Source organism: Calliopsis andreniformis, chromosome 10 (genome assembly GCF_051401765.1).
Source record: "Calliopsis andreniformis isolate RMS-2024a chromosome 10, iyCalAndr_principal, whole genome shotgun sequence".
NCBI lineage: Eukaryota > Metazoa > Arthropoda > Insecta > Hymenoptera > Andrenidae > Calliopsis > Calliopsis andreniformis.
This window is the reverse complement of record NC_135071.1, coordinates 19209672-19235759: the sequence shown is the minus strand read 5'-3', so window position 1 is coordinate 19235759 and position 26088 is coordinate 19209672. Positions and strand designations below refer to the sequence as shown.

The following is a 26088-nucleotide window of genomic DNA, read 5'->3' as shown; positions in this document are numbered from 1 at the left end:
AGTCTCGTTACAACGAGGAAAGATTTCATTTGCCCACGTGACAAGCGGTATTGAACGTGAACCTTGGAGCATCGATTCGTCACGGTGTCCACGCTCGGAGGAGTACACGGTTGCTGCGCGGATGCAAATGAGAGCAAGGGAGTACGCCTGAGATAGAGGATTATGATATCGGTGGGTCGAGAGGAATTCGGTTTATCGGGAGACGGACGAGAGTTTCGGGAAACGATGGACGAGACGGGGACACGTGGACATAAATCGTGCCAATTAGGGCTGGTGGTCGCGGGTTTGGTCAGCGAGCTTGTATATCAGCACACCTTCCGTGAAGGAACAACGATGGACGAGTGTCTTCAAAGGACGCCGACAGGGTCTGTGGAATGTCTTCTAGATTGGGACGAGGTTACTCGGTACTATGCTCATTTTTTATATAAATTAGACAATTCGGAATAACTCCTTGAAAAGTGGAATATTTATGAATTGGGATACTCGAGAATTAGGATATTTCACAGGTGGAGCATTTGAGAATCCCAACAATTGAGACTCTCAATATCTGAGAGATTCGAGATCCTAGAATCCCAATATTTCGCAACAGGAATACTTGAGAATCCCAGCATGTGAAAGTGGCATTACTTGAGAACAGAAACAGCTATTTAAAACCGTACAAAATCTAATAACTCAAAATCCAGGCATTATCCAAAGTTCGAATACTCAAACCCTGGAGACCTAAAACCAACGAAATCATCGAGGTCCCCCGAATCCCTGAAGCATTCAAATCACCGAATTCCATCGTCTCCCTTCTGCTGCATAAACTCGGAAGGAACGACCGCAAGCTGGCATTCGTTCCCGACGATCCCAGTAGTCGATTTAACGAGGGAGCGCGGCAGAGAAATCATAAACGGTCGCCCGTGAAAGCGAGCTCGTTAGACTAGGTCGCGCATTTGCAATGCAACGAAGGCTTCCAGCGGCGTTGCAGCGAGGAGGAAGCGCAGGTGCGCTCCAGCTAAGTGAAACAAGGTGGCCATGAGGCGGAGTGGCCGATTAAAATCTTCGTTTACCGCGTTGCGTACGGCCCGCAATAAAGCTCGTTCACCTAGCCGTTTCGCGGCTGAAATATATCGCCTGAGCTCGAAACGCGACCGGTTCAGGCCGATACAGGCTGGGATACAATTGCTGGGAAGTGGAAACACGCAATTGCAACGACGATCCTTCTTTCCCTGTCGAATAGATAAGAAGAGAGCCCAGCGTAATCCAAAGCTGATGGTAGAAGCAAAAAGGTAGCGATTCTCTAGATGGGACAATAAATAGAAAATATACTCTGTACTCTAAAAGCACCCCTTCCCTGTCCCACCAACTCCTTAACCCCCTGAACGTACAAAATTCCCAACAATTCTATCTCCACATGTGCCAGCCTCCCCTCGTCTCCAGTATCCAAAGACGGTGCAGTTATTATTCCAAGATCTCGTTGCCAGTAAAAACCCAGAATCCCCACCCGCGAGGTTCCAGCTGTGGCGCCGAAAAATCGACGGGGGCTGCTAGTAAACAGTTTCTTCTGTCGGCGCTTGGCAGTCGGTTTTCTCACGCTTGGCCCGCGATCGCCAAAATTTCAAGGCTATGCGCGTCCAATTAGCAGGAATCCCTACGCGTCCGCGGCACCGCGGCGTCTAATTAACGTTTTCCAGGAGTCGATCGGCCGCCTAGAGAGCCCTCACCAGAGGGGGTGAAAAAAGCCCGCGGTGCCACGGGAGACGAGAGAAAATGGGATCGCGGGAGCGAGCGAGCGAGGCGGCGAGCAGGGACAGGAGAGGAGAGAGCATTCATTAGCGAATACCATCGGCGGATTCGAGAATCCACCGTCTCGCTGGCTTCTTTTTAATTGGCCAGATTAGTCCCCGAAATCGCGTACCCTTTCTCCCTCTCGTCTTCTTCTCTCTCACTCTTCCCTTCGTCTCTCCGCTTCTCTCCGTCTCTCTCTGCTTCTCCCCGCGATTCCCTCCTTTTTTCCTGCGCGTCTCCTTCGTCGTTGCACCTCGGTCGTCCTTTCGGCACCGCCGACACGGAATATCGGCCTCGTTAAAATACCTACGGCCAACAGTCGAGAAATCGAAATTTCGGCCTTTACCCGCGCGGGAGGGAGGGAGGGCGTCGAAAGGGGATCGCCCTTCGTGCCTAGCCTTCCGTCTTCGTCCGGTGCTAAATAACCAGGGGACAGATTTCGCTGATACCTCTCCGCCGAGCCCTTTGTCTCTGGGGACATTCCGAGCATTCGCGCGAACGAAAGCGAGTTAACGAGGGAAACCTGGATACTTGAACCCTCGGGGCGGATGGGAACGCTGCGCGAACCTGTCACGGTGGAGGCTCGCGAAGAGAGACGCGAATAGTGGTCGGAGATTCGCTAGAAAGCAGATGGGGAGAGGAATTAGGGGAAAGTATGTGGAAGCTGGAAGTAGTGCTCGGTGAGAGAGTATTGCCCACGGAAGGGGTTGGGATTGGAAAGAATCAGGGGGTTTAATAGTCTGTTGAGGGGAATGAAATTAGACTTGAGGAGAGTACCTGATGTACCTGTTTTGCGGGAAGTCTTCTGGAGAGCATTAGGGACGACGGTTTCTAGGGGACTTCTCATGGGACTTGATTAGTATGTACAGTGTTTTCTCGATATTAGTTTACTGGCTACTGTTCACTAGCGATTTTACAGTGTGAGACACGTTTTCACACAAAATTGTGAGCGATAGTGCACGCAAACGCAACCCTAGCACTCAAAATAACTTTAAATTATAACAAATATATCAAGGAGACTATAAAAAAGGTAATACTGTACTTCAACTTTGAGTTTCACGCTAAGTTAATTAACTCTTTCGTGGCTAAGTAGGTCACAGAATTATCCCACTCACTTTTTTTAAATTACACCTAGAATAATATTAAATCTCTAATTAAAAAAAATAAAAGATACTCAAAATAAATCCTAGAGCCACGAAAGGGTAAATTAAGGTCCCACAGGATCTCTATTTGAAATAGAAATAGTTGTTTCAAAGGACAGAGGCTCACAGGTCCAGAGACGAGTAGGTGATCCAAGAGTTCGGTGATCTATAGATCAGCGGAGATCAAGGGGCCATGGGATCTTGCACGGCCCACGTATAAACGTAGGAATGCCCAAATTGGTTTCACGAGTCGCGGGTTTATAGATGTACGGGCCGCGATCGCGGAGAGGAATCCAATTAGGCGAGCAATAATGGAATCAAAGAGATCCCTGGATGCGAGCTTCGCCCCTACCTCCTTCCTCGGTCTTCGCCTTTTTTCTCCCTTTCCATCGACCCGTGGGATTTCGACGACACGCTTATTTATTTATCTCGCCGCCCCACTGCCAACTCTTTCGGCTCGCGTACGAGCAATAAGTCTGACACAGTGACAGCAGGGTAACCCTTGGCTACTGAGGGAAGTCACACGAACTGCATATGGCACATTTTTTAGCATTCGCAGAAAATTCTTCCTTCGCGTAGCTATAGGTATACATATTTCCTGGGAAAAATTGGTGGTAGTGTAATATTAAAATTACGTTAATTGAGGTATAGCAATAGAAGAAGATTCCTCTAAAAGTATAAACATTAGCAATAGGAGAATTGTTCGCTTCTTCTCACAGTAACCTCACCAAGAACTTCAACTTAAACCTCATCTGCTACCAATAGACTCCACAGCTCTAGATCGTTCCCTTTTTACATATCAGTCAGCTTTAGAACTCTTCAGCCCCCTCTCAATGACACATTTATCGCCTCCTAAGAGGAAGCTGATCCCCCAGACGAAAAACTTGGGAACTTCCTGAAGGGAAGCTCCACCAAGTCGCAGCATCTTTTTCTAGATCCCCTTTCTAAGCTATCTCCTCCTAAAATTGACAGAGAAACGCAAACTCCATTCTCATTCACTGCATCTTAGAAGAAACATTCTTTCTTTCTAGAGTTCTAGCCAGGTTCATACAGTTCTAGCGAGCTCTTCCTCAATTTCCAATCACTTTGTCCGCCATCGGGGCGCGCAAAGTGGAACGATGGACGTCTGTAGGTCTCCCGATCGCGGGGAACACGTCTCAATTCCGCTCGAGTCGAAGGAGCATTCATGCGTCGACTCCGCGATCGATATCGATCCATCGTGTCTTCGCGGGATGCTCACGACGCTCTCGGTGGCTCCGTGCGTTTCTTCCATTTCTGATCGAGAACGATCGGCTTCGATCGGCGACGAATGAAGTGCTGGTACGTGCGCGCGATAGCCAGAGAGTGGTCTCGATCCAGGCTCCGTTTCAACCTCGAAACCCTTCCACTCTCTTTGATTGCTAGAAGAAAACACTGTGCCTTGCAGGAATATGAGAAGTCTAGAGCTGGGATAACTGACCCGATGACACAACTTAAAATATTGGAGAAAGATCGAGAGGAGCTCTGAGGACCAATAACATATCTGTAGTTCAAAGCTAGGGTAACCCAAGTACTTTTTTATTTTTCAGGAGAGCCGAAGAACAAATGCCCAACACCAATTATCCATTTATTAATATAGTTTTCGAAGGAGTTTATGGTAAGGAACTTAATTTTGAATCAGATGGACTTGAGTTGCTCTTGCTCTGAGGTACAGATATATTATTGAAGATACATTAGACTCTATTGAATGTCTTGATTCTAGCATAGATATTTATGTATAGTAGTATATACGTATATTAAGTCATCCCATAAGTAGTAATCTTCTTTCTCGCTTCATATTCTGTCTTAAGACAAGAAAAAATTGTTCAAAAGGAAGTTGAAAAGATATCTAAAAGATATCTCTAGCTATCGTGTTCTGTCTTTGCGACGAGGATAGGTGAAAATTTGTAAGATTTGGAAGATTCTGGTCAGTCGAGAGACTCGTCGCGGAAGAAGTGATGCGAGTAGAAGAGGCAAGCAGAATCTCGAGAACGTTCAGCTCGTATCAGACGTCGATCGAGCTCGAGGAGACACGACAGACTGGTTCGCCGGTGGATCTCGTGGAGATGGGTCTTAATTAACGACGAACGCAACAGGTCTGGTCACAATGGGCCTGCACAGGCTGATCGCCACCCACGTGCACGCACCACCACAGGAAACGCGATTCCACGACAATATATCTGTGTTTCCATCATTTCCTTGTTACCAGCCTGCGGAGAAGTGGTGGGCACGTCGACAAGGGAAGCTCGTTTCTGCGATTTTACTCGACACATGGACACGAGCGAGCTTTTAGCCTCTCATGGGGATGATTCATCATATTCGGGTAAGAACAGCGTCGGTGCCAACGAAACTGATGGACTTCGACCTCGAATATTTGATAATCAGATACTTTAAAGTCGAATATTTAAAAGTAAGATATTCGAAAATGAAATATTTGAAATTGAAATAGAAGCAGAATCGAACTCACCCCGTGCTCAAGATTTTTCCGTCTATTAATAAGCGTCGCGATACAAGGCGGGGATAATAGAAAATCAGTCGGAGAGTTACGATCTCGGCGCGATAGCTTTCAGTGCACCGTTATGAGCGGCGGCAGTCGTAAATAACGAACGGCCGAGCCTGAAAATAGATTCGAGTGGAGGGCAACAGAGGCAACAGGAGTCTTCGCCTCGGTTCATTAATCGCGAGGCGCTCGAAACGAAATAGCAATTGGCACGAAGTTGCGTCTCCTCGATCCCTGAACACTAGAATCCCTGCACATCTCTATTGAATCCTCTTCTAGCTCGACTAAGGCTGGAGTTACAGAGGATACGTTTCGTGACAAACGAATATCCTGAGGAATATTTCTGACCTATTTTATTTCCTTACACTAGTAAGCAAATTTACCTGTCTTCTCTGTTTGATCATTACTGCGATTTAAATTGTATGACAAATGAATAGATAAATAAAGTTCAAGCATAGTCGTCGGATCATCAGCTCATCAGAGAACGCATCCACTGTAGCCTCAGCCCAACTCCTCTCAGCTATTTAGTCTCGACCACTGTTCCACCCTAGGAATCTCGCGTTTTCCTCGTCACCGTCTCGCTTTCCCGTCGATTGGCCAGGTGGAAGGGGGGAAAAGTGGAGCATCGGATGTAGCAGTGAATCGGTCTCCTGGCCGAGACGGCAAGAAAACAAGAAAGAAAGGAGGGAGAGTAGTGGCAACGTCCCTGAATGAGAAAGCGGTTCGATGCACTTGCCGCTCCTTCCTTCTCTCCTCGTCGCTCCGCTGGTCAGCTCGCTTCGGACGGCTCGCTGTTCCGCGGACGTGTTGCAACACGAATGGAACGAGTGTACAGGAGGCAGGATAATGCCAGGACCGTGTATATACGACGGAGCGGACGGAAGAGCGTGGACAAGAACGGCAACCGAGAGCCGACTGATTCGAAAGCCCTACCCCTCCCCATACTGCTCTGATCTGTTCTGGCTTCTTGCCAGATCGTTGCTCTGCCTCGTCCCTCCCTCTTCCCCGCGGTCTTCAATGAAAAGACGAGCATATTTCAGAGGGAGGACTGAGGGGTGATGGGGTTTCAGCCTCGTCTGATATGGTGTCAATAGTATAACACAGGTCTCAGTGTCTCAAGTTTATATTTACTGAGAGTAGATTTTTTAACTACTCAAATTTTTAAGTACTGGAATTCTCAAGTGATGGGAGTCTCAAATAGTAGAATTCCCAAATGATGGGATTCTCAGGTGATGGAACTCTGAACTGGGGGAATTCTTAAGTAACTGGTATTTTGAACTGGGGCAATTCTGAAGTACCTGACATTCTCAACTGGAGTAATTCTGAAGTACCTAAAATTCTCAAATCTTCACATACCCATTTTCAAATGTAAAAGCTTCTATAAACTCGCTTCTCTATGGAGTTATCAGGCGAGCCTACGTCGAATAAACGACAAGCATAAAGGACTGTTTAACAGAGTGTCGTTGAAACGAGGTTCGAGGAGAGTTCGCGAGCAAGATGGACGAGCGTTGGCTGGCCAGAGTCGGACGTTAATTGCCCAAGATTTATGAAACGATTCGATCGGTCGCAAGTCAACGACGCGAGTGCCTCGGATCGGGCCCAGCCATTCCACTTAAGATTTAATGACGCGCAATCAGAATGGCTGATCGCAACGCGCGACGTCGCCGACTATCCGCGTTATTATCAATAAGTTCGTCTCGAGGAGCAATCGGCGCAACTCCTCGCGACATAAACGTCGCGAAGCCTATTGCCTTCTCGCTGATCGCGCATTGATCGGTTGTTTGTCCTCGATCTTTTTCTTTAACGAGGAACGCGATACTGATTTTCTCCCTCGACTCGATCTCCACTACTGGGTGCTTCGCATTGAAATTCAAAGTCTTCAATTCTAAGAATCAGACACTTACCCAGCTACGGGAGTCATCTTCAGCGCGAGAGCCCTGCTTATACAGAATCCAGCTCCGCCAGTCGCGAACCAGAACTTCACCTTTTGCTGGAACAGGAAAGACAACCTTAATTAGGTAAAAATTGCATCAGTTCTGAAGATTCTCCAATCAGAGACTCATTGAATAGAATCCCTATTCGGAGGATCGAATCAGAGTGTCGAGGAGCAGTTAAATCGAAAATGAGCATAGACTCTTTGCTTCCCCGACCCTTGGATCATATATTTGCTCCGTGAAATTGCTCTCGAATGTTCATACTTCGAGTAGGAGACACGCGTCGCGAAAGGAGAGGATCGTAAACTTTCCGATCGGCCTCTTCCTACTGACCTGGAAACTCCAGTAGTTTCCTCGGACGCCAGAGACTTTTTATGGGCTCGCAAAAATTTGTCTCTCAGATATCTCGGGCAACGGTACATAGATAGCGACACCTCTACTGGAGTCAACAGAGAATAGAGAGTCACGAAGCCATTTCTGATCGCCAAGGGCCATTAGAGCTTGACTCCTACGAGACTTGGACGCGATCCATGGCCGTGATACGATCTCTGTTGGACAGGATTCGGAACCGTGCTCCTTTCCTTCGACTAGACGTGGTACAGGAACAACTGTACTGCTAGAATTATGCTGCACGTGCGTATCTACGGTGTTACGGTGGGTGGAACACCTTGGGTCAAGTTAAGACTGATTTTCTTTTCTTGAGAATAAACTTTCGAGTTGGGGGTCGCTTTACATTTTCGAAATTCGAGTCGACTCAAATTTGGTTCAACTATTTCTTCACTCAGAGAGGATATATTTCCAAAGGGTCTACGAGTAATTTTTTTCCTGAAAAGAGGGCTGTGGACCAAGTTAATTTAGGAACCCCTAGTCTACAGCGAATTTCCTCATAACTAAGAAATCGAATTTTGTGTCCCTCCCCAATTATTGAACATGGGTGCTAATTTGTCCCCAGAAGACTGGCCCAGTCTAGCCAGGCTACATAGTCCACTCGTTACCTTCCTCAGTCACCCAAACCCCTCTATCTCTGTCTTCACTCCACATCTCTGAAGTCGTGGAAAGCGAGCAGAGAAATCGGTCGAAGGAAGCAGCGTTTTCCTAGCCCCATTGTCCAGCGCGGGCCATCTCAGTTGACCCCAGGATTCCGCGCGCGCCTCGCGGGCCCTCTCGTGACTGCGCGCGCTGTTGCGTTATTCAAATGTGGTTGAGAGAAAGAAAGCAGCCGGCGGGTGGAGATCGAAGCTTCCTTGTTGTACAGCCACGATAGTATCTGGGCCCACCCCAATCGGCCGTGTATATCTAATGCGTTCGTGAGGTCCTGTCCGTTCCTCGGCTCCCTCTTCTCCGCGTCACGCGTCCACTCTCTCACAGAAGTGGCTTCGACTGATACTCGACCAATAACCTGATACTGCATTCTTTATTTGCGTCTGAATCATCTGGCGAACGAGCAATTAACGCTGCGAGATGATGGTGACTCTGTGTGACTGTTCCAATGCATTTTGCGCTGAACTTTGATTGGAGATTGAGTTACTGTGGAGGATAAAAGATTCTTCGTCCTTTCGGTGCCCCTCTCCAGCTTCCAATCGCAAGCACGCAGGTTCCCTAATTAGCCGATTCTCGACGAATCTCGAGCATCGAGTTCCCAGAGAAACCTGTCACACGCGACGACCCGTCAGCGAGATTCACATTCGGGAGGAAAGTGAAAGGAGCTGTCGCCGACACCTGCCAGGCTGGAGGAGCACGCTCGCCAGGGCAATCAGTCACCGATTTTAATTATCGCCGCGCATTTACCTACCTGCCAGCCATCGTTCGATCCCGAGAAATCGCTGACCACTAAACCTGATGGTGGACCCGAAGATCCTCCGCGAAGATTACCCCCCTGGCTAATTACATTCCGCAGCCTGCCCCCCTGAAGGGGTTGATGCGCGTGGGGCAGATTACATGGGCCGAAATCCAATTATGGAGTGTACCAAGTAGTCTTGCAATTTTCGGATGATGGCGCGTACTTCGAGAGGGGGAGCGTTTTTGATTAGACAGAGGCTCTCGTGTAGATATCTCTTTTTTACTGAATTCTTTGGGGTACTTGTCCCTATATCTGTGCCTTCAGATTAGAAGCATTTATGTATAGAAAAGAAGCTCTGGTACAAAAATTGAGGAATTACTTTGTTTTTAAGTTTGCTTATTTAAAGAAATATTACACTCTTAGTAAAAATTGGTGCCTCTTGAAGACGCAGGAATAGGGCCAAGTACCCTACGTTTTGAATGATCAGATAATATATGTAGGAATCTCATAATTCTGAGAATTATAAGAAAATTTATAAATCCTGTTTTTATAAAAGTTCTCAAACATTTAAGGGGACCCTCATCTTAATTTTTATACGCCACTACACTAACCACAGTCATTCTGCGAAAGTACTGACCCACCCTCGTAAATCTGCTTCTGATCACCGTCGATGTCTCTTATCGCTCCAGATACAAGCAGCCTCGTCCCGACCCTTGGTCCTAATTAGAAGATCTCGGCGACGACCACAGAAGGCTTTCCAAAGGTACCATTTATGGAGCTGTGATAGAGCCCCGAGTCACATGGTCCTGGGAATCCCATAAGGACAACAAGTCCCTGAGATAAGAATTAACTCAAAATCCTGGCGCGTCGTAGGGAGGCTCGAACCTTAAATATCTTTATATCGCAAAAACGTCTTCGCAGAGTCGTAAGAACGGATATAAACGAGATGAAATACAGATCGACTTGTAAACAGCGATGATCGTTAAGGCGTTAATTAGTCATAGAACGTCCCAAACCGGAAACCGGTTGTCGAGAGCGCGGAGAGGAAGACAGGATCGATGATCTTCTTCTGACGCTCGAAACAACCGGTCCCGCAGACTCGAGCTCGTAAAACGAGGGCCTGAATGACACGGCGAGTAATATCTGATGGTGAGTGGGTGGCTGACGCTCGATATATTAGGACTAATGAACAGATTAGGGGCCCTGATATCGCTCGATGAACCTGGACGTAGATACGAGACGCTGAGCTAACAGTAGATCAGTCTCCTTTCAACTTCTACTTCTCTAAACTTTCAGCTCCCTACCTCTCCCTACCTCTCTCTACCTTTTGTAGGTACGGTGTTTCCTCGACAGAGGCTTGATGGTCACTGGCCCATTTATAACATGGCACTTATTATCGTGGTCAAGTCTATTGATCAATTCTAAAAAATGGTGAATAACAGATAAGAAATGCAGTCTCCATGACTGGGGAATCGTTCAGTATATCATCTCGACTCGCAGAAAAAGCCTATTTCCAGTTCCATCGTCTCTAGAATCGTATCACTTTACCCTTGTTAAGCCCCCTGGAATCTCACTGGATCGTGGCAATCGTCGATAACGACAATGACCGCGATGTTATCGACGTGAATATTAACGAGCGATAATTGCGGACAAGCCTTGTCAATTTGCATGGTCGTCCACGTGCTGGGCACGGACCAGACGAGGTATCCACGGATGAAGCAGAAGAGCAAGGCAAGAGCAAGGCGAGAACGAGTGGCAGAGATCGGCTAGGCCGCAATTCTGCACCGGATGCGCCTCTGCAAAACGAAGATCCCGCCGCGAGATATAAAGCTTCAGGTATAATAATATCGGAGTAATGGAGGTAGCGTACGTGGCACGAGGAGCGCCTGCCCCTTCCCCTGACCCCTCACCACCAGCTCGCCCGTGGATACGCGTCTTTTCCTCGACCATGGGGCCGTCATGGGTCACGAAACGCCGACGCGCTGTATAGTGCCGCGCCTGCTCACCTGTCCTCCTTCGCCGACGCCCGTTTCATTAGACGAGTAACTGTGCTATCAGGGTCAAACCGAGGATAATGGAGGAAGCAGCCTATCGGGTATCGGCCTCTGCTAGATCGCCGATTGTTACATTGTGCAAATCAGCTGATCCCTCGGTCGCTTTGAAGGAGGTCGAGACACGTTTCGAGGCGTACTTTTCTGCAGATGTTTGATGGAATTCTAGGGTGGAGTGTTAGAGGGTGTGAGGTTCGAAGGTCAAGGTGATGGGGTAGTCTCTGTTTGATGTGAGCTCGCGAGCCTACAAGGCATCATGGAGATATTGGGCGAGGTAAGGGGAACATAGAGGTGAAAGTGACCCTTCTTGGGACCTAGAGATTTCAATTTTTATTTTTTATTTTATTAATAATAACTTCATGCTTAAAACATAGAATATTTGAATATTTGAAAATTTGAATATTTCAATATTTCAATATTTCAATATTTCAATATTTGAAAGTCCCAACATTTGAGAATTCTCAACATATCATTCTGAATTTCAATTTACTTTAAAATTTGATAAAAAGCACGCAACAGTTTCTCACTCCAGTTAACCTCAGTGCATTATAATCCGCACAATTTCCGAAGTTAGAATTTTCACGCGAGGGTCAGGCGGGGTCACGAGTACGTTCTCATCCCATCGTATGCGAACAATGCCTAATTACGAAAGTTCGTTAAAAAACGCGGGAAAACTAGTCTAGCCCGCGTTTCAGTGGGAAGTGATGTCGTAAAAGACCTTGCGTCCGTAATCGGCAGATCGTAACGCATCGGGTTAATTGAACGGTGCCAACGAGCTTCGAGGAAACGACGCGACTTTCCGCTCGCGCACGTACGATGGGAGGCGCGCGTACCCCCCTATAAATACGGGTAATTGCACTCCTGTGCGACCGCTGCAAAGGAAGCGGCCGATCGAGTCTCCGTCTTGTAAATACCCGAGAAGCCTCGACAAGGGAGGATGTTAACGTTTGGGAATCCTGATCGTCAGGGCGAAAAGATTCGACGGTGTGTTCGTGGCGTTGCTCGCGGCGGTACGCAGCATGCTAATGTCGTCGGTTATTACTGTTCCCTGGCGGACGCTCGGGGGCGCGCCGAGTTCCTCCTTAACTGCTCGTCCACCGATTACACGGATCGCTCTACTTCGAGTTCTCGCGTGCGATCAAGTACCTCTGCCATCTCCAACAGACGTTCGAGACGAAAAATACCTTGCTCTGTGAGACAGATCGTCGTCGTATCGGCCAATCACAGGTGTGGAAGAAACTTGCGCAGGGAGCCGCGGGGCAGGGCACTAGGTACTCGTGTCCCTTGAGAAGTCCTCTGGAGAGCGTTACAGGTAATGCTTTCCAAGGGACTTTTTTCTCATGGGACATTCGTCCTGGAATGCAAGTGCAAGGTTCTTTGGAACCTCTTTAACCCCTGTGTCTTCAGAATTTCAAACTTTCAAATCTTGAAATATGCCTCAGATGGGCCTTGTTAACTGTTCCTGAACGATCTATCGCAATCAGTCAGAAATTCCACAAGTGCATCCATGGATCATGCACGCTGCAAGGTTGCAGCCGTGAAAAACTGGCCACGCCCGACCGCGGAAGCAACTCCATCGCGCGTCGATGCGTCCAGGGAGATAGAGCAGTGATTGACGTAGGGAAAAAGGACAGACAGGAGGAAATTAATTGCCGCGCGCCAAGAGGCGAAAGAAGCCAGAGGGAAGAGAAAGAAGAAGCGGCTCGCGCGCCTGCCGCTGGAGTTATTTCACGCGGAATATTGCATGTACCGCGGGAGCCAGGTCGAATTAGCGCCTAAATCGTTTAGAATGATTGATACGTGTGCAGCGACGGGATTGAATCTGGAGCGAGCGGTGCACAATGCAACTCGTTACGCGAATTACCCATTCAATTGCGCGCCGCTGGCTGGACCGCCCTAAGTAGCCCGCGGGAAAATAAATCGGGACAAAACTGAGGCGAGACGAAGAACGTTAATTTACAGGATTCCGCGGCTTTTTCCTCCTTTCTGCCTCAATTCTCCTCGGCAGCTTCTTGCTGCGTTAAAAATCGCATTACTGGGCCTGGGCGGAACGCCTGACGTTCTCTGAGCATCCTTTGGGTGGTCGAATTTTTGTACCAAGGAGAAAATAGCGAAGATAAATCTGTATCAGCTCTGGTGGAAGGTTCCTATAAGAGTGGGTGGTTTTTATGGGACGAATATTAATGAGAGGTGTTATAATTAAGAATTCTGGGGTACTTTGTTCGAGTCTTGGACGCTTGACCGGATGCACTCGTAAATAATGTTGATTTTCCGGGAGAGTAAACAGCAAGATGTAATCAGTGTCAGTTTCACGGCGGCCTGCACTCTGAAAACGATTCCCACGTTCGTAACGCGCTCTGCGTTCTCCCGTGATTTCCGAGGGATTTCCAGCGAACCGAGTTTGCCTTCTATGTGCGTCGATTAATTAGAAGGAAGCGTAATTATTCGTTAATCTACATTCTAATGACGAACGATACAGAGCTGGAGGATTATAGGTGCGTTGGCTGGGTTCGCCAATGAAATTATTGGTTGATACTAATTATTATATTTTACTTTACGAATATGTTCATTTCAAGTATCTTTACTCAGGCAAGGGAAAGACGATAGACAGTAGGAAATTTCTTAGAGCCTAGGGAATATCTCCCAACAATTTTCTGTTTATTTGCCAGTGGAGAATTTGGAGAATTCTCAGGTTGGTCACCTCGGTTGCCAGCCCAAAAGCAGCCCAAAAGCAGGCCAATGTAAACGTAGGTTAAGTTCGAGAAGGCGATGAGCAGAGATCCTCGGTCGCAAATAGAGACGAGAGAGCTGTTCAGCGATTACGGCCCTGGTCTGACACCTATTCCCCCATTCGGCAGAAAATCGCACCCTGTTCGCAGGCCGGAGGCACGCGGATGCGCGCCACATGTCTCACATTCCGTGGACCCCTCCTCCTTCCTGCCACTCTCGATCCTGCAATCCTTTCTCCTCACCTCTTCGTCGTTCCCGGAACTATTAATTAGCCTGTTCGCTCGCCTACCGTTGCAAGTCGCGCCGCATCGATCCTCTCTTTTCGTCGGCCCTTTCGCTACTCGCTGGATTCATTATTCTTCCGTATTTCTCCCTTGGAATATTTCTTCTCCTTTGAAGGAGATATTCAGGTGGCCTGCTTCGACATGGACACCCTGTATATCATGCTGTAAAGTATCCAACAAGATTCTGGCGACACAGAAGGCCTGTGCCTATCAGACTTTGGTAATCTGATATCAACGACCCATTGTGCGCGCAATTTGGCACAGCTGGAGCAGGCTTCCTCCCTCATTAGCCGCTCCTCGATTGGAGGGGCTCGTCTCGCGAGACGCCCTTCCCGCGGAATATGATAAAACGGTCCCCCCTCTGTCTGTCGTTCGATCTCCGTCCCGTGGCCGTGGGCTCGCGACGGATTTAATTAGAGCCGCTTCGCCTCCAGATATACAAGCCTGGACGAACATAATTTCGCCTCACCTACTGGATAACTGAATCAAAGCGACCCTTGATGAGCGTGGAAACACCGTCAAGCGTTCACGAACCTCTCCAGGCGTCACGAACTTTTGGGTAACGAGTTACGGGGTCTCCTGATTGGAAATGGGAAACTAAATGACCCAGTAGCCAATCATGTCCTACTACTTCGACAGTATTTCTAATTATATTTAAATATAAGCTTCAATTATAGTGTATCTAATGAAGAACGACAAAACGCAGAAAATAATCTGTTTTAAAAACACGTCACACGTCCCATCCTTTCGATTCTCCAGGGACGAAGTTTCCACGTTTAAACGCTTCTCCCATCCGTGTGTAACTATGGACGCGAACTTTGTTTGCTCGGCTTTTTGCCGAGGTAATAGGAAAACCGCAGACGCGGCCGCGCAGAACGAGCAGACTTCCCTCGGGAATCAGTGGCAACAGTTGCCTCATTCGCTGACTGACCTTCTAATGCAAGATCAAGGTCGACGCAGCGGAGGACTTTACTGTGCTCAGGAATTAAATCGACTATGCCATTTATCGATGAACCCACCTCGAAGGTGGAACTTCGAAGACAGAACCTCGAAGAATATTTAACCAATATACCAGGAATATTATGAAATAAATTTAAAACGCAGAAGTGAAGAAATGTCCCTTCTCTCTTAGCAGCGATCGACAAATAAAAGTATTGGAGCATAATCGCGACATCTATCGAACTGAATGTTAATGTGTACTGCATCAAAAAGGACCATCGAATTTGACTTACAAGTTCGAGCACTCCAAATCCCCGATTCAAGGGGGGCGGAATAAAAAGAAAGTAACGTAGAAGCGAAATCAATCCCGAAAGCACCAGGGTCTTCTCAATTAAAACGGCTGGTAGCAGATAATTATCGGGCAGCAGCATTTGACGGATAGCTTTAATGAAACGTCTCGTATTTCACGGGAGTCTACCTTTCGGCCGCGCGTTGTATCTTCCCCCTTCGCTCTCCCCTGCTTCGCTGCCCCCTTCTGTCCCCCTTCATCCACGGAATGATTAATACGGCCACTGGAGAGCTGCAGGTTTACTGCTTTCCCGCTGTGGCCACCTACGGCTCCCTTTCTTTCTCCCCCGCCAGCGAGTCTCGCTTCTCTTTTAACCACAGGCTGCCTGGAAAAAGCCATTTTCCACTTCCGTTTTCCTGATTACTCTGACTCTAACACCCCTTCCACTGGCAACGACTCGACAATAGGTATAGGTAGAATTGGCCAGCAATAATCAGACACTGTCCAAGGTGGATCCAGGTGCTTTCGTTTTCAGATTCCAAGGAGAAAAGATCTCCAAAGACAGCAAGTCGTTCCAGCGAGGTCGGAATCCACGGAATTCCTCTTATTTCGAGCAAATCGCGCGATCGGCTACAATGGAGCCATTACGTGGACCCGCGATACTTGGTCGAAGTTTTTCGCGCGGGAGCAACATCGTTACTGATCCTAGATCGCGGGCCTGCCCTCGAACGAGCTCGAGGAACGAGGTAATCAATTTTTATTGCGCTTTGTGCGCCGTGTCCCTCGATAAACGCGACGCGAGTTATTCCCATCGGTCGAAGCGCGAAAAAAACAGCGTGGCGGGCATGGACGACAGGAAAACGGGATAAAATTCCTTTCACGTCGGAAGATATCAGAGGGCGCGACTGCGTACAGTCTGAGGAGATCTCGTTAAGGAGCGCGACTTATTCCTCTGACCGATTTTCTCTATTTTCAGGCGGAGAGAGTTATGGCCTGCTCCGATCTCTCGAATCACCTCCCATAAATGATACCAAGTATCTGCTAAACCAGGCGTCGTTCAAGGTGTAGCCGAATGGAAACTCTTTAGAGGCTTTGGAATTTCTATTGAGGATAGTTAATTAATATGCGTTCGATTACCACAACGCGCTATTAGCAGTAAATCTTGTGTCGATTCTTGTATCCGGACCGAGTGATCTATGAGAAGGCACAGTGGTAAAGTGCGTAATCGAGAGAGCAGATGAAAATCTGATCCACGATAGTACAATTTTTTACTGCTTAAATTCACCAGTTTTTAGTTTGAATATTTTTAAAAAATTTGAATATCTGAAGTATTTGAAATTTAAATATCTGCACGTTTGAAAATTTAAAAATTCAAAATCTGGAATCCTAGAGACATGAAATACTCGACAAATTCGATTTTTGAATAACTTACTTTCGCTCAACTTTCGAGACACAATTCTCTTCTCCATAAATCCCAGTTCTATCTCAACAAAGATTGCCTATTACAACACAATAGCGATAACAAGCCGCCTGGTTTTCAAGTCGTCTGGAATCGGCGCTCAGGATCAGTTTCGTGCGCTCGACTTAATACACTTTGTGGTCGATTTGAAAGCATATGATACGGCCAGAGTAACGGATAAGTGTTGAAACTTGGACCACGAATCAAAGGTCGTGCACCTGGTCTCGAGCGCGTCCCCGCTCGAGTGAGGAGAGTTCGCGAAATTACAGATGCCTGCGCCGTGAATAGCCCCGAGTAAAAAGATTCACGCGAGCATAACAAGAAAACGAAGCTCGGTAACAATGGAACGTATAGAATCGCGGGAAGAAATATAGGAACGTAATTATTAGCGGTCGCTTGGTTCGGGTCGTTACTCGGGTGCAATAAACTCGGCCGCAGCTAATGCACTGGAATAATTCTCGGGCTCGCGTTGCTTTGCCGGAACAGGGGTAATCCCGCTACAAAACCGACGATTCCAGCGATATGGATAATAACGCCGACAAAAACCTACTCGCAAGAAACTGTATTAAATCCTCTCTACCCTCTCCGAGCAGCAGCCCCGCGAGACATTTTTCAGAAACCTTCACCTCCTGTTGGCCCACTGTAGGCCAGTGTTACACAATCGAGACGAGTCCTGTCTCCTTCAGGCTTCAGTTACGTATGTCATGTATCTATACAGTTCATAAATATTGTATAAATTAAAATACACTGCTTATTTAAACCTGAAAACTCCCCACAGTGAATGCTGTAACTAGAAAGTAACTAGAAAGTAACTAGAAAGCTTCTATGGCTAGAATTTCGAATCGATCTCCCGAAAAATGTGCGCTCTCTATTCAGTTCTACCAAGTTGCGCTAACTCGAGGATACCTGGTCGTCGTACGGTACCCTAGGAACACGTGCATCGCCTCTCCTGCAGTCTTAGTGGTCTCTGGCTCTCCTAGTCGTAATAATAAAGCGTCCGCTGGGACGCGCAAGCACAGAGCTCCGTAATAAGTTCCTGGTTTACGGTTCATCGGCAGGTTATCCCGAGGCTCGATCGGCCTACCGGCCAGCAGAAATCACCAGCTCCTGCACAGACTACTCCGTGCACCGGCTGCCCACATTTCCCTCTCTCCTCTTTCACCGGATCACCCTTTCACCGGGGGCGTGGTGCTGCAATATCCCGGTGCCGATGCAGCCGTAATTATACCGCCGACCGAAAGAATGTAAACCAACGATCCACCATCTCTGATTAGGGCTGTCTATACAGACGACGATGCAGAGGTACTCGTTCATCCAATTGCCACTTTCGTCCCGAACTTTTCCTCCTCTTTTAGCGAATGCAACATGGGCGTGGCCGGGACTTCGAGGACAGTTAGGTTAAGGGATAGTTTCGTATCTATCTCTAGCATTCTAATCTTCAAATTTTTGAGTTTTTGAGTGTTGGGATTCTTAAGTATTGGAACTCTGAAGAATAGGAATTTTCAGAAATAGAAATTCTCTAAGAACTGGGGATTCCCAGAAGATTGGAATTCTGCGAAAAATCAAATCTTCAAATATTAGTATTTTGAAAAGATTGGAATTCTTAAATAAGGTAAATGATCCTAGTTTCACCAGAACCATTTTCCCAAAACCTTTTCGCAAGCCGCGCCATTGATTGGCAAATCAACCCCTGAGGGTCCCGCCACCCCGTGGCGAAACAACCCCCTCCACCTTTATCTTTCACGACTTTCCAGGACGCTTCATCGCCGCTCGGCATTGAACAAGTGAACGCTTTTCGGCCGATCAAACGCGCCGCAACGATCCAGCAGTCGCTCAGAAGAATGCAAATCAACCACACGCGCGTGCTCGCGCGAACCAGCCCGACCGTGGAGCTAATTATCCCCCGACAAAGAGGGAGGGAACAGAGAGAAGGAACACACATCCAGTTTCCCGTCACGATTACACGGTTTCCAGGATCGCGGGCAGAAAATATCTGTCGCAATCACCGATCGATCGAGGGGAACAGTAATTGAACGCCTCTGACGATTTCTGGGCTAACGACGTAACACAAGCACGAAGGGCCGCGCTGACGTCGCGGCGCCGATATATCGGGGTAATTTGAATCCCGCTGCGACGACAAAAGTCTGACTAATTACGCCTCGAGCCCCTTTTGTCCGCGAACTCTCCACCTTGTCCCATCCCTCGCTGACTAATTACTTGATTCCGAGGGAAATCCAGATATACTCTATCCAGGTTTTTCCGCGACGATTATCACCGAGCGTATCGAACGCGGTAGGAGTCCTGGATGGGATTTCAATTTGCGCGAGGAATCTCTGCGCTCGTTCGATCGACGATCCCGAGGCTCCTCGCGGGTTGCACGTGCACAGCCTCTAGGTCCAGCCGAGGCGGCTCCAATCGGCGAATAGGATTCCTGGAGAAACGGGACGGGAGATAGGGGAGATACGGAGGAACGAGGAAGCGGAGGAGAGTGCAAGAAAGCGGAGAAGCTCGGCTATTTCTCGGGCAAATATAATATACGAGTACGCGAGGCCCCTGGGGAGCTCGAGTCCACCATACCGAGACCATAATCTCGGCTGGAAGATGGTACCACACCCATGGGGGGTCGTCGCTGGATAGCTCGAAGGACGAGCAGCGTGCAGAAACAGCTACGTCTATCCACCTTTCACCTATACGTGCGTTCGGCCAGCGAGAGTTTTAGAGTCCTGGGGAGGTCTGGTCATACCTTCAACCTGATCGTTTTAGTTATCTGGGAGGAGGTGGTAATATAGAGTTAATGGGAGCTGATGCTGAAGATAAACGCTTTTATCTTCAAGATAAAGATTCGCCTTTAGAGAAGTAAATGTGCAACAGAAATTCTTCTCAGTAAAATGAGCTTTAACACGTATAGCACATCCCATAGTCTTAAAAATGTCGACTTGCTAAGTTAACAACCCAATTAAAGCCACATAAATTTTGACTTCCATTGATTCAGAATGTTGCACACGCCTGTAAAGACATCCACCTAAAAGTGCTTTTAAGTGTAAAACCTGTATATGAGTATCCCTGTCCAGAGCTAAAAAGGGTTAAAACCCTTCTCCCAACAGTTGAACTAACGTTTTACGAACCCAGACCTAAACTTCAGTAGACGTTCTATGTACACACCATGTTCGATATCCCCCAGGCAACGTCTCAAAGTTTCCAAAGGAAATTACAGGCTCGGTCCGAGGCTGGTTTTAATAAAATCGATACACGCTGGGGCGGATCGAGCACGAAGAAAACAGGTTGCCTAGGTGGCCGCTGTAATTGTCGGTGCGAGGCGCGGGGCTTAAGTGGGTTACCATGCGCCTGTTATCGATAGCCCCTGCCTCGATCGACTTTCGAGGGGGTTCCCGCGATACTGGTCCGACTGGGCTGTAGGAACGCTGAATGAAGAGCAGTCCTCGAGAGAGCCGAAAAACGGCGAGTCGAGGCTCCCTTCATTCGGCCCCTGTCTGCCGAACAATGCCCATTCACTCGAAACGGGCCGACCATTCGCTTCGAATATGCTCGCAATAAAACCGGGATAAGACAGCCAGGGACTTCGATACCAGAGATCTTGCGCAAGCTTGCGTAACTGACACGCTACTGCACCGTGCTTCGGGAGTTTATTTCTTCGTCTATTTTGCGAGAAAGTATATTAATGTCTTCGAGGTTGGCCTTGGATATTGAGCATCGTTATTCTCATCAGTTCTTGGAACTATATTAGTTGGAGCGTAGACGAGTGTGTGTTCAGGGAGATTATTCTTTCGAAATTATAGACTCTTTAATGTGTGAGGATATTCGCGGCATGCAAATTGGAAGTTGGTCTGCGGGGAAAGATTACGAGATTTTACCATGGTGATTAATTTGTTAAGAGAGGTATTAAAATCCGAGTATAGGATTCTTTTTATGTGGCTCTTTATTGCTCAAATGAAATCTCAGTTTCAGGAATTAGAAGAAACACGTAAAAACTTAAAAATTTGAAAATTTGAATTTGAAAATGTTCAAAACCAAATTAAAGGATCAGGCTAATTCGAGATTCTTTCCTTAACAGTTCACAAGAATACTTTTAAAAAAAGTAGATGGAAATAGCGTACGCAGCAAGCTTACCACAAACAAGTACTGTACCGATCTTTATTAGAGTTTTTCTTTAATTTTTAGTCCCCATAGAAGCATCCCCAATGGACGACGATGTATAGTTAACATTCCTCGAATAACGAGAAGCCAGGTCCACTGTGTTTCAAATTTTTACAGATTCTCGAGCACAGGTGCCCGAGGAAACCGTGTAAGCGGCCAGCTTTTTACTCTCCGCCTTTACACGCTTAATGGATTAAGCAGTGCCGATCAGAAGGAGCAATTTAAATTCCGTGTGAGCATACTATCGCCTTAAGCAGATTACACGGGTGTGTCGATATTGGAAACGATCGATAGGGTTCCAGAATCGCGATCGACACCTGATTCACGCCTGGGGATCGAAAAGAACGAGGGTGGATTCATTCAAGCCGAATAGTGGTTCGTGGGTGCTTTAAATCAAACTGCTTTTCAGAAGTCGCGGAGAAACGAGGAAAGGCAACGATTAGGAGGGCTTAACGAGCATCTTGATGAAATCGGAGATAGAGATATATTCTGGACGGTTGATGAATTGCCTCCGATCGGTCCTCGGAAGAAACGTTAATCTCCGCGAGAGGGACGAGTCCTCTGGGTTTTACAAGATTTATCGTTTCATCTCGCGGCTGCTGCTTTCGATTTCGCCAGCTTTCTACCCCTGCGAGAATTCAACCAGATGGAAAGGATCCTGCTCGGAATGATTGTTTAGGAGCCCTTCTAGTTCGAGAGAAATATTGTTTTTACTATGACTTTATTACAAGTATGTTTGATAGAAGATAGAATCTTGAAATTTTCATACATGAGGAATTCTCAAATACAGGGAATTCTGATATATTTGAGAATTTTCACATATGGGGGATTCTCAAATATAGAAGCTTCTGAAACATACAATTTCCGAAATATCCAAATTCTCGAATACTAAAATATCTCAATTTCCAAAGACCCTAATTCCACGTATGCTAGCAAAACCCCAGACACCTGTGAGCCCCAGGCATCAGAGTTGCATCAAGAAAATCCCATTTTCCCCAAGTCTCGCGTGTCGCGCGAAGGGTAGCGCGAAGGGTAGCGCGAAAGGGAGGCCCCGTGGATTCTTTGTGCCACCGACAGGCGGATCAGAGCCACTATTAATTTGTCTAAGCGGATGATAAATGCAGCGGGGAATTTTTTCGAGGGCACGAACTGGGGCTCTCGACTGGAAGGCCACCGTCTGACAACGACGATCCTTTTATTTTCCACTCTCCCTTTCTCTTTCTCTGTCTCTCTCTCGCTCTCCTGTCGCTCCTCATTTTTTTCGGCAAGGAGAAAAAGGATTAATGGGCTTATAGGCATGACACTGTCGACCGATAAGATCGCGAGGCCCGTTTTACCTGTCGGCTGCCGGGCTCTCTGGGCGATCATATCGCGGAATTCGAATCGCGTCGTGTATCTCGTAAGTCCGCTGGTAAGACAGGCCTTTTATCGATTTTTGATCGCGCTGTGTCCACTTCATACGCCTCGACGGGGCCTCGGACGCTTTGCCATCCTTGCCATATCCTGCAGCCCTACTTTTGATACCAGATCGAGGGCTCTGGGCCTCTATACATTCAACTGCTTCGTAATTTCGAAAGGGGCGCGTTTGTGGAGTCGAAAATATGTGAGTTAACTGGAAAGGTGGGAACTCTCAAATATGAGGATGCTCAGATATGAGGACTCTCAGATATTGGGACTCTCAAATATAGGGACTCTCAAATATTAAGATTCTTAAAATTTTCAAATTCTCAGATACACAGTTTGTAGAGTCCAACAAGTGAGCCAAGACTTCTAATCAAAGTACGAGCTGACTTTACAATATATTTTATAATATATTTGTGGGTCAATTCAGTACTTTTCTTAAAAAATTCATATTTTATTTATGGATCAAGAATATATGATTCTAGTGACGGTGTTTCTTTGAAATTACTTTAAGGAAAATGTCTGAATTTAAAATTAGTTGCCGGGGACGGGTGGATCTAAAGGCACCGATTTAATTTGCACACTTAATAAAAGGCGTGGAAGCCTCTGAGATGCCACGCTTGCGCTATTCTTCGCTGAAAGGACTACCTACTAGCAGCAGACCTCCCGCAAGCCGCGAGGAAACGAATTTCACGGTACTCGACGATGGAGAGCAAAAAAGAGAACGCTTCTCATTATTGTCCACGCCTTCCCCTTCAGACGACCCGCAATTCGTCATCGAAATCAGGTGGGAAATAAACCGTGGAAGCACGAGCTATCCACTGGGATCCCATAGATCAATTCCTACTGAAGGCACGATGTGTTATGCTTCTGACTAATCTTAAAAGAAGACGTTCTATTTCAAGGAGTCCAGAAATCGAAAATTTATGTGTTTATTAACCCTTTCTCTCTCTGTAATCTTATTTTTACTATTTAAGTCCATGCAAATTTTTTGTATTTGTATGCTTTAATAAATTTAGGTAAGTCTGATCTAGGCCTGGCTTTGGCAAAGCTTCCATGTTATAGAGAAAGGATTAATTTCTACCTCTGAGTACCCAGCACTGATTTTATTTAGAAAGAAATAAAAAATGATTAATTTCTAACCCTTAAACAAAGCTGACCCTTTGACACTTATTCACCCCAGATTTGCCAACAATTTTTCGCTCTATACTCAATCTACGTAAGTAACTCCAAATCGCTGAAAACGCTTCACGAATCGATCGCAAAGTCCCGAAGAGCAGTCGATCGTTAAAACAGGCCAGGAAGCATCGTTTTGCGAAATCACAAAAAGTTGGCCCGCGAGCACGGAAACAGGTTTGATTTTCGGCAGTTCGCCGAATGGATAAACTCACCAGTCGCTTTGAGGGTTCCGGTCCCTGTCTGGTGATCTCCAGGGGTGCGGGTATCGAGGGCCTGCCCAGGTACCAATCCTCCCGTGGATTGTAGTTGTCCAGGAGCTTCAGCAAGCGAGGCACGTTCACGTAATTATCGTCGTCGAAGTGGCAGAACCATCTGAAACGAGATTTAGCTCATAAAAATATATCTTATGTTACAGAAAAAGGAGACGTCATACACACGTCTCTAAAAATATTATCCATAAATGTTATCTAAAAATATTAATACAAAAATATAACTTTCTTACATGTATACCATGTACCACAGACCCACATGAACAAATTCTCCCAACCCTAACAATCTCAAGCGCGAAAATTTGGAATTGCATGCATTGCAGCAATCAGCAACTAAGCAATATCTCCTCCCCTATGAAATACCCGAGTCGCCCCATCACGCTGATTTAGGACAGAGATCAAAGGAGCCCGTTATCAAGCAACGGGATCGTCGATAGTCGAGGCAGCCTCGATAATCGGCTGCTATCGATAATTGCCCAGTTTCCTCGGCTCGCCGCACGGAGCAGCAGATAAAGGTCTAGGCTCACCTGTTCCTGGAGAGGGGGCGATTAAAAATGAAGAGGGGCCGCGTTATCGTTCGCGGGAGAGGCTGACATCGAAACGCAATCGCACAGGCGTTTCCCAGAAGGCGATTCGAGGGGAGAGGTAGCCGAAGCAACGCTAGATAGGCCGAATAAAATCTCTCTAACGAACGGTTCCAGCGTGCCATTAGCGCTACTGGCTGGCCACGGGTGGTCGATACGTAGCTGCGCCGCGGCCCAGCATCGTTAATACACCTGAATTCCAGCTTAATGGCGTGGCTGAGCGCGCTGCCAGCCGCAAACGACGCTGCGGCGCTACGTACGCTGGCGAGATCGTATCTTCCGCGTGAACCGGAACGCTATGGCTCTAGTGACGATGCAAGATCAACCCTGACGATGCCGCGTTCGCGATGGGTCAGCGACTCAACCCTGCGATCCTTGCGGCTTGCCAGGTCGCGATTATTCTGACCGATTTTTTTGGTGGCTCTAGAAACTTTTTTGGTGGGAAGAACACCTTCTCTTTCTTGGTCTGTAGAGGAGGGGAAAGGCAGTCTTGGAAAAGTTTAATCCAGGGGTGTGAAAGTAGAGGGCTTGCCCTTTGAAATGAGACCTGGCTCGGTATTGTAAGATTTTCTTTCGCAAAGTTACAGCAGCTCAAATATCCACAATTTTTCAGTGCATAATCAGTGGATTCTCATATCAATAATAGAGAACATAGCTTTCAAACGTTTCTGATAGGCAAAATATGGCTCCTGCCATCTCAGTGTCTGACCACCAGTGGTATATTCCCTTAAAATTAATGTCCCAGCTTTTCAGCCATCTCTTCCCATTTCTTGTGCCACCCCTTTCCTTCAACATTTCCCCCTTTTCCATTCTTATTTTCCTTCTCCATCCACTTCTAGCGCGCCTCGAACTTAAGTATCCAGCGCAAACTCTACCATGTCCTCTTCCATCGTCACTCGATTTTCCGCTTGATTCCCTTATCACGCGCAAGCTCTCCACGGAAATGCGAATTTCCCAGGTGGAGGGTTCGAGAGCCATCGAACTTCCCACGCATCGGATCGCGGCAAAGACTGCATCGCAGCATCTGGAAGGCCGTGTTCCTCGAACCATGAATAAACCGTAGCCTCGTCGAATCCGCAGGAAGCCGAACTCGCGCGCCCTGGCGCGGAAAGTCGAGCTAGAGGCGCAACCTTCAATCTGCATAGGTATTAAGTCCAGATCCAGCGAACCAGGACGCATGAATCATTTATACGAGGCGCGGCGTCGTTGCCTCTGCAACCTTTGATCAAACTAATTTGAAATTTGCCGCGGAACCAACTTCCGACTCGGGCAGGTCGCGCGAGGAAAAACGGACACTCCGCGGCGGAATGATATTTATTAAGGGACGCCGCGGCGCGTTAAACGTTACATCCGAGGCGGGGCGTCGCTCACGGCGCGTGTAAAATCCAGCCGCTGCTTGTACGACCAATCTGCATATATATTAGCGTCAAGCTGCGGCGAGCTCGTCGCGAGGGGAAGATGGAGGTGCGAACTCTCCTACATTTTTATACGCCGCAATGCAACGCTGTTTTTACGGAGAGGTTCATTAATCTCGGAGGCTAAGTTCGATGGATACTGGGGAAAGTTGTGGTGGTGTGAGCGAGAGCTGGATGTCGTGGCTGTTA

At 47.4% G+C, this 26088-nt stretch overlaps 1 protein-coding gene and 1 long non-coding RNA gene across 2 annotated transcripts in view; both read right to left on the bottom strand.

Moving 5' to 3' along the window:
* The window catches only part of Fng (Fringe glycosyltransferase), a 63498-nt gene that overhangs the window by 9339 nt on the left and 28071 nt on the right, over positions 1-26088 (bottom strand). Inside the window, exons 5-6 of the mRNA XM_076387370.1 lie at positions 23844-24003; positions 7335-7420 (exon numbers count right to left, since the gene is read on the bottom strand). Coding sequence (XP_076243485.1) covers positions 7335-7420; positions 23844-24003 — 246 coding nt within the window. The remainder of the gene's footprint in view (positions 1-7334; positions 7421-23843; positions 24004-26088) is intronic.
* LOC143184906 (uncharacterized) lies at positions 7927-8925 on the bottom strand. Its single transcript, XR_013002839.1, has 2 exons — positions 8360-8925; positions 7927-7951 (listed from the first exon to the last, which is right to left on the bottom strand). It is a non-coding gene; the product is annotated as an uncharacterized LOC143184906 (long non-coding RNA).